This window comes from Zophobas morio, unplaced genomic scaffold (genome assembly GCF_036711695.1).
Source record: "Zophobas morio isolate AGI-343-1 ecotype UQ-CSIRO unplaced genomic scaffold, CSIRO_AGI_Zmor_V1 ptg000014l, whole genome shotgun sequence".
NCBI lineage: Eukaryota > Metazoa > Arthropoda > Insecta > Coleoptera > Tenebrionidae > Zophobas > Zophobas morio.
Window position 1 is genome coordinate 8541221 of NW_026972119.1, and position 14078 is coordinate 8555298.

Below are 14078 nucleotides of genomic sequence, written 5' to 3' on the forward strand. Positions count from 1 at the left end.
TTATTGATCTACAGAAGGCATTTGACAAAGTCCCAAGAAATCTTATATGGAGAGCTCTAGAAAAACATAACGCCGACAACAACTTATTAGAAGCCATAAAATCGTTATACAGAAACAATTGGAATATAGTCAGGGCCCACAATATGAAATCAACTAGATTTACAACTACAAAGGGTGTTAGACAAGGAGGAGTGCTAAGCGCACTACTATTCATCATCTTCATGAACGAAATCATCTGCAAATGCGAAGAAGAAACCAACAAAACCACAGTCGGGTATAAACATCTACAAAGACAGCAAATCGGAATATATTTGGAGTTTATGAATCCGCCTTGAGTTTTTACTGTTAGCATTCAGAGTTTCGTAAAAAAATCAAAATTGTATAACAACATTTCATACTAATGTAAGAGAATTTTTCTGTGAGGCCTGCTAATCAAGCGAAGGTCGCGGTTTCGATTCCCTTATGGGACACTGTTTTTCTTAAAATCTTGCTGGTATTATATCTATATTGTTTTATTTTATTTTTATTTATGGCCTCCGGAACACTGGTTGCGTTATTAAAAATATTAATATGTAAATTACTCACTTCAAGATAACACTAAGGGTAGAATAAAAGACTTCTTCAGAGAACTAAAAAGAAACATTTAAAATTTAGAGGAAAGTGAACGGAATTTCCTTCGCTCCTGAAGTACGAGTATACCTAATAACAATAAATTATTGAACAGGTCGAAATTTTTTAATAAATTAGCAAATTTCATTTTAAATTTTGATTGTAGAGTGATTAGTGACTTAAAATGTGTGAAAAGTTTCACACAAGGCGTTTTTATAATTTCTATGTTAGATTCTTAATTTTCTTCTAAAACTTAACTGCATAAGTCCCAGGTAAACGGAATTTACTTAGCAAAATTTAAGATGACGTCAAGAAATTTTTTGGTGGGGATGTTCAGAGAAATTGTAATTAACCTTTTACAATTTATACTATAATTTTACAATGTATTGAAAATTTCACAACAATCAGTGGACTAATGTGGAAATTATTTACTCAGTATGCGACATACGGACATGTAGACAACAGACAATAGAAAATAGGGGAACTACTTTTTCGTATTATAGAAGTTGTGAAACGTTTATAAAAACTGCCATTGGTCAAATGAACACTATTACAATAAAAATTATGACTAATAAAGTTCCAAAATAATCAAAAGAAAAAACGATGACATCAGTTTTAAAAGACGGACATAAAACGGATTTTTTTGTATTAGTCCGAAAATAATTGTTGGAGCAATACAAACTTCTTTTCTTCTGTTCTTTTTAACTCAAATTATATTAAATGTACAGCTTGTATGTAACATTATTTTGTTGTTCAATGTCATTTTCAATAACCGTCAGTTTTTGACCGCCTGCTCCTATATACTTTTTTATTATACACCCGTTGTTGTATCCATCAGTGGTGATTTTATGGTGCAATGAAACACAAATTCTCTCCGGAAACAGTATGCATAATTTATTCATTTTACTATTTACGCATTTTTAGGCGAGTTATGGAAAGAATGATTTATGAAATTTTAATTTGTAAAAGATAAAGATTTATATACGGAAAAGTTTTAGTCGCTAACAAGAAATAAATGAAAGAAAAAATACTACATATTTAATGCTATCTGCGTTCGGCCGGAACAACTGGAATTGAGTTACATGAATAAAACGAAAGAGACAGTTTTCCTGACGATTATTTCCGTCAAGTGACAAGATGGAAAAGCGCTGAGTTAATATTTTAACAATTAATCAAGCAGCAAGAAGAGAAAATAGTGGCAGTTGCAATGAATCAAGGAAGCCTGCGTAGTTGACCCCGTGTCTGTCTAATGTCCTGGGACCGACTCCAGTCCCCACGAGTAAAAGCTTCATCTCTCCAATGTCTTCGCATCAGAACATCCTGATTAAAACGGACAGGATAATCCCTTGGTCCTGTCAGCTCTAGCCCAACTTAATGATGGCAACTCGGTCAAAATTTCCAGAATCAACTGAAGCTATAAACACGTCCATTTTTAATTCACTCTTCATAATTAATCAAAAACGTCAGAGAATTTTTCCGCGCACTAATTTATTCGTAAACTTTTAATTGCAGCTCGACACAATATGGGCTTTCCTATGCCGGCTTTATTACTAATTGGAATAAAAATTTAACCAGCACTCCTTGTGTACTTTCCCGTTTTAAACAAAATTTAATAAAAAGAGAAACGAGGTAGATTCTGTGATTCAAACGCTACACGGAATTTAATTCCACCGCTTCGATAAATCTGAAAAGCCATCAAAAATAAATTAGATAAGCGTTCGACAAAGGAGCAGACGTTTGAAGCTTTAAATGAGAATGCAAAGCCTCTTTAAAACGCACGTTTTTGTCAACAAAGATCAATCCAGTGTAACTACGTGTAAAACTTGTCACAACTATGTGGAAAATTGTTGCGGACTACTTTACACGACACTTTGGGCACTTGAGATTAAACGCGAAGTTTCAGCTCTTAGTATGAAATAATTTATGTTCGCCCGTGCTACCAAAGAACTTGGCAACAAGTATTCACTCTTGTCGGAAGGATACACGCTAATGCAACCCACCAATAAAAATTAAGAATACGACGAAGATTTACTTTGTCGGGTTATTAAAGCCCCACTAAAACAGTGACGTCTGGCACGATTTAGTTTCTGTTGGTCGGCGTCAACTTTGGTTTTGCCAACGCACCACGCTACATCTATGCCACAACATCTTCAAAAAGATAAATGGGGCGTTTAAAATTCTAGTTATGTACATCATTTTGTTATCTTCCCAATAAAGCAGCCTGCATTTTCCTATTCATTTTTCACCACACTGTCTCCCACAAGCCACATAATTTTCGCCTGATAGTTACTTCCTATTGTTGTCACTGTTAATAGATCGATAAGGCTGAATGCCATCATATCTTTGTGGCGAATGTGTCTGTTTGACAGCCGATGATTTAGCGATTACAGTGCAATCTGCCCCTTTGAAATTACATACAGTTCAGTACGTTCAGATAATGAGATAAATCCTGGAGCAGATCTAGTCCATGAATAGATAACGAACCAGATCGTTTGCAGGTCTTGAAAAATTGAGTAACTTCTCTATTTGAATGTTCGGACGGGTGTAGTGCACAAAATATAGTGAATTGGATCTCTAATCTGATCGGAAAAGTTTATGTAGCACTCCGGACCACTTAAATTACAGATGGATAGTCAGTCGCCACATACCGCATAGGTGCAATAACCATATTAAATTAATATTAAGTATTTCATGATGATGGTACAATCATCAAACTTTAATCGTCAAAATTTTGACAGAAAAGTAGTAAATTAATGACACATCGATTTCTATGCTTTGTGTGTTCACTAATTTAATTATGAAACTAGCCCTTAGATTCATATAAAAAAATTTAGCAAGCACTCCTTAATAAAATAAAATATAGAGCATATAAACTTGCAGTTGACATTGAAGACTTCTTGTTTTTAAATGTTTATAGCTTTGAGTTTATGTATTGTGTTCATCTTCTTTGTCAAAAATTACAAAGTCACGACGATGAGTGACTAACTTTCAATGATAGCACGAACTTTCTGTTATCATTTTCCTCTTTACGTAATGAATTAATTTAGTCATTTGTATACTTGTGTTAGATTATAGTTAAGATTAGATTCTTAAAGTTTCCATTTGCACTGATGAGTAATATCACTATTTGTAAATGATAACAATGATACAAATTTCTACTGTTTTCGGGTAAAAGTAACGTGATTCAAACTTAAATAAACTGCTTAAACGCTTAAAGATTCAGCTTAAAAAATTATGACGAAAAATACCTTATATATTATTGCGAACTGTACGAATAATAGAATTGAAGCCGTTAATTAAAGAAAAGTGATAACCATGCACTAACAAAATACAAGAAAATTGATGGGAACAACATTCGGGCTACAACAGAATTTCAAAATTACCAAAGTTATGTTACTGAAAAAACTCAATCTAACACGTTCCAACACGAATTAAATGTGATTGTAATAAGATGGGTTATTAGGAAAGAAAAGCATATCCGCTCCCTTTTAAATAATAATGTCTTTTAAAAGGGTTTCTTGACAAATGTACCAAGAAATTTTAAATCCAATAAAGCTTGACTCTAGATACAACTAAAAAAAATTGTGGTCGGTAAACTCCACTCAAGTTATCGTAGGTTAGGTCAGATAAATTTAGATCACATTAATTCTTGATTTCTAGTAATAGTAAACTTTTAAAATGAAGCAAATCGTATCTTCACGTCAGGTCACGTTAGATAAAGTCCCAATCTTAGACATTTTCTTAAATGTCTACTCCTTTACCTAATTTGAAATATTCGAAATTTTGAAGATTTTATTTGCACAGGTATCACTGCTTATGAGAGTGTCTAAAATCATTTTTTCCTAATCTTAGAACATCTCTATACCGGGTGTCTAGAAAATGGCAGATTAAGTCTCCGCTACGCTCTCAACAATCAACTTGTGTGTCTGGGAACAATAGTAAAAAATTCCTTCTCACATTAATTTTGGTGAAGTTATAATTATTTTAAAATTGGTTCTTTTGCTACGTTCAACAACCAAACAACACATTTATTATCACAATAACTAGTATTAAAACGTTTAGTTAATATTTGCCTGACCCATGACCATGTTTAATTACCATTTCAGTTAGAATGTACAAATATATGATTGAGTTGTTTTTGTAATAATTTGATAAAATTCCATTTGACAACAGTAATACAGGGCGTCTATAAATGATTATAGGGTCGCAGTAGGTCATGTAAACGTGCCGCCTGTCAGATTTAACTGTACGGAGATCCCTTCTAAATGCTCAAGGACGCATGACAAAGATCACACATGGGCCACACACATGTGTATAACTGGTTGCCTAAACGCTTCATATGTTTTTAAAAAATAAAACTAATTCATTACGATAAAAAGAAACAAATTTATAGCGGTTAAACATCACAGTAAATATTGAAAATGTTCATCATTCTGTTCAAGACACATGTTCACTCTCTGTTTAATTTCAAAAATGTTCTGTAACATCTTTTCGTCAATGCTTTGGACCCGGTGTTCAATTGTTCAATTCTGCTCAAGTCATCTCAAATGATCAACAATGTCCTCAGATGAAGTCTTCGACGAGATTTCTCTTTGTTGATACTGCCAGTTCGAACAAATCTGTTGATTACATGTCAAATGTGGGCCTTTAACGATATTTCTTGAATTATTAAATCACGGTATTTGGCCACATATTCTTGCTTACAAGCGGTTACAGAATACAGACACTCTTTGTTTACGAAGTCCCATTTCGATAACAAGACATAAGGATGAAAGTCTCTAGTTCAATAGAATAAACCATTTTTACAGTCTTCGCTCCCTAGCACAAAAACAAAATTTTCGTATGCAACCACCACGGGTGTTGTGTTGTTTTGATCTAGGATCAACGAAAATTACTGTAATTGGCACTTGAAAAACATTAAAACAATAAAACGTCGACTTTAAATGACAGGTTACAAATGACATTAGACATTAATGTGACAAGTGAGAACTGTCATAATGACGCATAATCACGGTCATAATTTCAGCGAAGCGGGATTTTTGAAATTCATGGCCAACTACGCCCTTAGAATCATTTATAAAAGCCCTGTATTTGCCTAATATAAAGCGAACGTGCAAATCAGCAAAAATCGAGTAGGCAGTTAAAAATAATGTTTGACGTATCAAAAATTTTCAAAACCCTACGTTTTTATTTTCGGATAAATTTAAAGGAATCTGGTGTTTTGTTGCTGGATAAACTTGAAAAAATCTTTTGACATTTTAGTGTTTTACTTTTTATGAACCTGAAAAAGTCTTGAATGCCGCAGTGTTTAGCTACCCATAGTGTATTACTTTGGAAGTCCATGGAGATTTTTTTTGTAAATTATTTACAACAATTTTGGAGGACTTGGTGTTCTATTTTTGGAAAATTCTGACCTGACCTATTTTTGAGTTAATTTAAGACCCAGTTTTGTTTTTTTGAAAAATTTAAAACAATCTTGAGATTCTAGGTATTCCTGTTTGGAAAGAATTTGAAAGTACTTTGGAGCCTCTAGCGTTTTTCCTTATAATAGTTTAATTAAATTTATTACAGGATGCCTCATTTGCTAAAATCAGTACTATCTTAGCAGTTACTAGCCCCACCCGCCCGCCCTCTATTTTCTTAGAGAGTATATCATTTGCCAAAATCGGTCTTATTTTCGCAGCTACTAGCCCCGCAAAATGACCCTCTTTTTTTTTAGCAGGTACGTCATTTGCCAAAAGCAGTTTTATCTTATCTAGTCCCGCCCACCCGCCCTCTTTGTTCTTAGAGAGTCTCTCGTTTGCTAAAATCAGTCATATAATTTAGCAGCCTGCCCATCCTCTCTTTTCTTAGAGGGCATATATTGTTATTTGCCAAAATCCGTTTTATCTTAACAAGTACTGATGACTAACTTTTACAAAAACCTATCAAAGTTTGGAAACAATCAAATTAAACTGATAGGTATAATCATGCACCAATGAAACGATTTTTCTGGATGACAGTAATTGGGACATCGAAGAATATAATTATTTTTTTCAATTTTGAATGTATAAATGAAGTAGCTGATTCTGGATTTTTAAAAGTTAGAAAATCTGAAGTTTTTGAAAATATTAGTCGTCTTAAATATTTCTTCCATCTCGGAGTTGATGACATTCCGAACACTATGTTGAAGAACTTCACTGAACTTTTCAAGATTTTGTTATCTCACGGAAATTTTCCCAAAGCCTGGATAAACAATTACGTGACACCTATTTTTAATCAACAACTACACACAAGAATATTTGCAATCAGTCTGCCATTCCTAAAGTGGCATTTTCTTTGTCAACTGGCAGAATCGTTATACTCGTATTAGTATAGATTGAGGCCTTGGGAATTTTGGCCTGGCTGAGAATTTTGACCGTTTCGAACTGGACGGTGACAATGGATTGTTTAGGAGGGAATCGAATAGAAGATTCAACAGCACTGATGATTTTATCAGGGAATTTTACTACGGCGATTAAGAAGTTAAGATCTTTGAAACTGAGGTTCGTTTTAGATGGAGACAATTGATGCGACGAGAAATTAACCACCGTTTTGGAATTCTACGTTTACGTGGAAAGAGGGACTAATCACTTGGGCTGAGAGTGTTTGAAAGTTCTAAATGAAGCGAACGAAGATCTTGGGCGAAGTTACGGTAGTTTAGGTCATTGCGTCTATCGAAAAGTCAAACAGAGAGACCGCTGTCTTCATATAGAATATCATCATAAGCCGTCCCAAAAATCTTCTGTCGTGAATCCTTTGATCATCACAGAGCATTCTCGATTTCAGACCTTGAAAATCTCCAATCCGAACTAAATCACGTTCAACAAAGTTTGGTTAACAATGGCAACTAACTAGATGACATTCAGTGTTACACAAGTCCTTACTCCCAACAAGCCAAAGATACAATTTCTATATTCCCTACACCCACGGCTTTTCTGCCAAATATTCACAAAATCACGGATATTGTGGCGAAATTTCTCAAAAAATAAAACGTCAGAAACTTTTTCAAACCACCCTTTAAACAAATCCATTGTCTACCTTTTCCGAAAGACAGACCTCCGGAGTCGCCGTCTAAAGGTATTTATGATATCCCCTGTTCATGTGATACAGTTTCCATAGATGAAACTGATCGGTCCATTAAACTGAGAATATCTGAACATCAACATTGCATTCAATCCGGTTCCTTCTCAAAGTCAGCTATAACAGAACATCGTCACGATACAGGTCCTGTTCTACTAAAAAATCCTACTTAAAATTCCGCATTAACATAATAGGAAAATTCGAGAAGCTATTGAGATCCACCAGCAACATAAACATGAAATGGTTTCCCTCCCACCTCTTCTATTTGGAAAACAGTCATTTCCACAACTCCGGCATGCTCTCTACCATCCCCACCCATAATCTACCTTTCCGCTTAGAATACGTTTTATTTTGGTTTCTTCACTGAACTTCTCGTTCTCTCGCCCTTCACCTGAAAATGACCATTACGAAAGTGGGCGACACCTCGAAACCTCTCTTAAATTTCGTACGGTTCAAACCCGAAAGACGTTTCTGGCCATGAAAACCTCCGAAACCATTCCAACTTTTTTGCTGATGTTTAAAACAATTAGTTCCTTAGAAGCTGCACTTGAATTAAAATAAGTTGTTATACTTATGACTGAACTGGAAGCAAATTGTGTCTTAAATGTTGGCAAATGTCACATTACATTTCTTAATATTAAATGGAAAGTGAACTTTGACTATTATTCGCGATTCTACCTTGTTTCGTGTTAAAGAAACGGAAGATTTAGGTGTAGTTTTCAATTCTAAACTAACATTTAAGAATCATTGTTACTTTATTTTTAATAAATCAGTACGGATTCGTGGACTTATCTGGAGGCGTTGTCTAAATTTTTCAACTTCAGTTCTAAAAATTTTCTATTTTTCTTCTTGTTCGATCTCATTTAGTTTATTATTCTTTCATATGGTATCCTAATTACAAAACAGACTGTGATTTATTGGAAAGAGTGCAGAAAAAATTCCTCCTCTTATTGGAAAGTTTCCCTGCTGATAGCAGATTACCTCGTAGTCAACTGATCTTCAGAATTCCTTTGTCGAGAACAAATAGATCGTAAAACTATTCAATTATTATATGAATGATAAACACACCAATAGATTCTCAGAGGACCAGAGATTCAACGTATTTATTATATCAACAAAACCACATTTAAAATTTTAATAGTTTCATTAAAAAGAGCTGCTATTTCAGTATTGCTTTGACGTCTGTCACCATAACCTACCGTCATCAAGATTTACATTCGCTCAGTTTCTGTTAATTGTGCCATTTTAGTGTTTTATTGAAATATTTTTATGTAGAAGTTTGCTTTTCTGTACACATAGAATTTATTCCTAACAAATAATTTATCATTTTATTTGCCGTTTTAGTTCAAAATGTGTACACATGGGTTACAGTCTGAATTCAGAAAAAAATCTTGTATTAAAAAATTGACGATTTCACTAGCGGTGATACTTTAAAAAAATCAAGTTAGTGTTGCATCTTGAAAACAAATGAAATTTACAGTTTAAAAAACTTACAGAAAATAGAGCTTGAGTGTTTTTAAGTATAGCCCAAATTTCAAGAAGATCGAGCTAACCGTTCCCGATATATTCAACTACCTAATACTTTTTAGCAACCTTGATACTTAAACTAATTGTTGTTAAGGTTAACATTTCAAATATTTGTGTAAAATAAGTTATGACGTGTTCTACAATTTTTCACTTGCTACAATTTTCGCATCCCTTTCTTTCTACAAACCTATACTTTCTAGTTCCTCAGAATGGCACCGGATGGGCTGCCAATAGGTGCAGTAGGTGCCTGAAGTTTGTGGGAAATATGTGGAGAATCTTTCAGCAAGACTGGAGCAAGTTTCTCTAACTTTTTTCTTTGCTCCTTTGTGTGCGTTATTTTTATGCATTTTTGTACGTCATACATTTTACAGAAATATGCTTCAGAAAACTGTCAGTTTTCAAAAAACAACTATTGTCTCTATCTGGCTGTATTTGAGCTTCAAACCGGTAATTGTATTAGCACAGTTTTGCCCGAACTAGTAACTCCCACGTCTTTCCAGTATACACACACAAATGTACTGAACAATTTCCCCAATACTAACTAGAAACACGCAATGTCACACATTTGTGCATGCTAACACAAACAGCAAATTAATTATCGTCGACGGTTTTTGCAGCAGCACTTGCGTTCAATCAAGCGGGACGTGTCTGTGATTGAAAGCAAACCAAACTGAATTTCGTTCAGTTGTTCGTTAAATAATTCAATTGCTGTGAACAATCAAATTTGCGGAAATATCCCATTGGCGTGAATTTACAAAGCGTGAAAAGCAAAAAATTAAATTACATCGAGTTTCAATAAATATGGGTTAAATATGTGCGGGTATTAAATAATTTTATCAAAGAGAAGGCAAAGCCCGCGTACAGAGATGTTCTGCTTGCAGTAGGAAATGGTCGATTTTATTGTCCACTGAATTTTATTAGGAGGCCGTAAATGTAACCATAATAAAACCATTGTCCAAAAATTTATTGTTTTAGTACTGCTCGCAGCGGGCCGCAATAACCGGTCCAAGAAGTTTAGTTTAACTTGTACAAATTGTTTTCAAATGATTTCACCGAGCGGTTGCAAAACAAAAAAGGGGAATATGAAATGTATAATTTGATTATGAATCAAGTCAGTCTTAACTGAAAAGTAGGAAAAATACATTTGTAGTGCATGTATAGTGTCTATAAAATATTTACAGTGAAAAATGAGTCGATGTATTTCACTGAAAACGGTTCACAAATAATAAATAAAAAATCCAGGTGTATTGTTTGCACGTTGATACAGTAATAACAATAGCAAAAATAATAAAAAAATATTGCCTGCCGCTTGTTTTCCAAACTATTAAATAATTTGGTATTGATAACTAGAACTTTAACTCTAGTCTATAACTAGTGTGAAATTATTATTAACTGACTGTCAACTGTAATAATTACGCGCAGTGCCTATTGATATCATCACTGTAAATACAAATTTCTTTCTGTGTTAAAAAACACGTAAACACGAAAATTATTATTTATTACGTACTTCAGTCTGCAGTGAAAACAGTTACACGATACAGAAAACTTGATTCTCAACTCCCGAAGTATCCAGAATTTCTTACAAAATTTTTACGTACTAAACTCATTTTGTGCCTTTACGTTTCGTTCCTTTCAGCTACTACACGATCCCTAAACATTGTTTGTAACTGTTATTTCGCTGCTGAAATTGCTATCATGAGAACGCGTTTATTGTTATTATTATTTCAGCAAGTGTGCATCGAGCATAGAAATAAATCCTGCCAACATTATATTACTGTAGCTTTGAAACACATGGAGGAGAAACACATTCAAGGAATTTGACAGGACGAAGTGGCGTCATGTCAAACATCAAAGTATCTGCGTTTTATATTCAGAACAGCATTTTGCTTTAGTGCGAAAAATTGAATACGTTTAGGTCCAACGAAGACAATTTGAAGTGCTTGGTGTTGCTAAGAAAACAACACTAAATAAAAAAGTTTAATAAAAAGGAGATGTTTGAACATACATTTAAAGTCACTGAGTACCTATACTTTTTTACTATCCGTGGATAAACTTTTGATAATTATGAGTTTCGTTGTAACAATGTAAAATAATGGGTGTACACTTTAACAAATACCGCAGATATGTTTCAGGTGGAGCTGAATATATTAATTTCTGTTTTCGGAGAATATTATGGTAACTAGATGAGCTGATTTTTAAATCATCGTAAAAGTATATCGGTTTAAACATTAAATCCTTTTCAGATACCAGACAAATTATAAGTATGTATTACTAGCTTTGGTAACTTAATATGACCCTTGTTAGAGAAATATAAAATTGATTTTATTAAACCACTAGCACTGCATATATTTTATGACATATTTATAATTGATAAAATTTTATAATCAGTTTGTTGAAATGGATAATAAAAATAGTTTTGGTTCACTTTTGACGACTTTCATCAGTTGATTATCTTATGAAAATTTCAACAGGACAAGCATGGAATGCAAATAATTTGTATTGTCGTATTATACTTCAAATAAAAGATAAATTTATACATTCGTTGAAATGAGAAGAAAAACAAAAACCTGCAAAAAGAACAACTTGGAACAATTTTCTTTAATTATTACAGATATTTGTTAATCTTGTGGAAGTTCAATATACAGTTCATGGCTACCTGTGGTTTTATTCTTAATATTCACAAAATTTAAATAAAACAAAATATCGCAAAAATGGGATGAATGCTATGCTAAAATTAATAATACGCAAACGAAGTATATTTTCCAGGTTAGACAACATGACATGTTGGTTCATTAGGTAAGTTTTCGAATTTATATTTTTTCGCAATTGCATAACATTTCACCTTCACTTCTTTATAAAGATTTTTTAGGCGTTCTTCTTGCTCGACTTCCATGTCATATAAGTCATTTCGTGTTTGTTCGCAAAATATTTTAATCGATTCATAGTGCAATTTCTTTTTGTCAAAGTTATACAAGAAACGTATTAAATACAGAATCAAGTACTGTTTAATTTTAACAAATTTTGTGAACTTTTCATCTGTTTCCTGATTTTCTACTGCAGCTAGTAAAGAGTTTTTAATCTCAAACTCACTCTTGTCACCTCTAGTGTAATTCACTTTCACCTCTTTAACCTTATTAGACAACTTTTCCTCCGCTTTAGCTGTTAGTATCCCGTTGGAATCAATGTTCATTGTAAAAATTACAAGTCGTTGTCCGGGAGGTGCCGGTAATAAGCCATCAATGGATAATTTTCCCAAGTAACGATTTTTCCTTACATCTGTGCGCTCACCTTCATATATTCCGGTAGAAAATGAGGTATGACTTTCATCCCTATTCACAAATATGTGAGATCCTGCAGCTGGTATCTTCGTACTTCTGCGAATTATCACAACCATTTCACGTCCGAGCCTACCAAAACCTAAGGAGAGAGGAACGACGTCAACCATCTCCAGTAGTTCAATATCTTGTTTCTTATTAATTGATAACATAGCAGCTTGCAAAGCTGCCCCTTCAGCTACACATTCGTCAGGATGTACCGAATTATTTAGCTGTTTACCTCCGAAATAATCAGAAACCATTTCTTGTATTTTGGGTTTTCGGGTGGAACCACCACACAAGATTACCTCTTGAATGGATTGCTTGGAAATCTTTGATTCAACTAAACAGTTATGTAAAATGTCAATAGTTTTTTTGAATAACTTACTGGCTTTCTCTTCAAAGACGGCCCTTGTCAGTGTAATAATAATTCTAGGATGATTAGGTACCATTCCGTTTATGGTTATCACTGCTTCATTAGCAGATGACAGATCTTTCTTCGCTTCTTCGCACTTATTACGTAGTCTTCTTTTAGCATCTGGATCTATTTTTGCATTGTAATGATAATCTTTGCGTAAAACCTCTGCAATATAGTCAAAAATGCAATTATCCAAATCCTGACCTCCTAGTTGACTATCCCCGTCCACGCATATTACTTCCACGGTATCAGGTTTTTTTTTAAGAATCGCAACGTCGAAAGTTCCGCCTCCCAAATCATAAACTAATGAAATATGGTTTTCGGTTACATCATTATCGAAGTAGTAAGCTAAAGCCGCTGCTGTTGGTTCATTTAGAAGCTTGAGCACAGTAAATCCGGCATCTTTAGCAGCTGCTAAAGTGACCTCTCGTTGTGTGACGTTGAAGTAAGCTGGAACGGTTTTGACAACTTTGTTTACAATCTGATTCAGCTTCGCTTCAGCATATTTTTTTAATTCTTGGAGAATTATTGTACACAATTCTTGTGGTGTTTTCTGGATTGTTGTATTATTCTGCTTAAAAGAAATCACTGGGAAATTAGAGACGCCTGAAGTTATTACAAAGGGAAAGTACTCCAAAGTTTTTTGAATGTATGTATCATCAAACTGTCTGCCTATAAGTCGCTTCATCTCTGAAAATACCACGTGCATTAGTAATTATTAACAATTATTCTAATATCTAATTCACTTACCAAAAATACCGTTTTCCGGTTTCTGCAGTGACATTGTTTTCGCATATTCACCAATGACAATGCCACCTTCAGGCGGAAAGTAGATAAAAGATGGTGTAACCCTTGCTCCTCTTTCATTTTCTAGAATTCTTATTCTACCTCTCGTATAAACAGAAATACACGAATTTGTGGTTCCCAGATCAATACCAATCACTATATCATCCATTCTGGAGATCTATAACCTTATTTTATACATAATTTGTGTATTTTGACAAGCATAAATGTAATACTGCTTGGAGTAAAATTTTATGCCAGCATAGAAAACTTACAACTGGTTACATGTTTCTGGTTACGAAAATAATATTAATTTATAGAGTGTG

At 33.8% G+C, this 14078-nt stretch overlaps 1 protein-coding gene across 2 annotated transcripts; it reads right to left on the reverse strand.

Moving 5' to 3' along the window:
• Window positions 1–11971: 11971 nt before the first annotated feature.
• On the reverse strand, window positions 11972–14078 carry LOC135128961 (heat shock 70 kDa protein-like). Of its 2 annotated transcripts, none has more exons than XM_064056040.1 (3): window positions 14028–14078; window positions 13720–13940; window positions 11972–13659 (listed from the first exon to the last, which is right to left on the reverse strand). In XM_064056040.1, the coding sequence occupies exons 2-3, from the start codon at window positions 13922–13924 to the stop codon at window positions 12005–12007; spliced, it is 1860 nt and encodes a 619-aa protein (XP_063912110.1). In that variant the 5' UTR covers window positions 13925–13940; window positions 14028–14078; the 3' UTR covers window positions 11972–12004. The 2 variants fall into 2 exon arrangements, with proteins under 2 accessions (XP_063912110.1, XP_063912111.1); XM_064056041.1 differs by having other exon boundaries at window positions 12793–12883; window positions 12940–13659; window positions 13720–14038.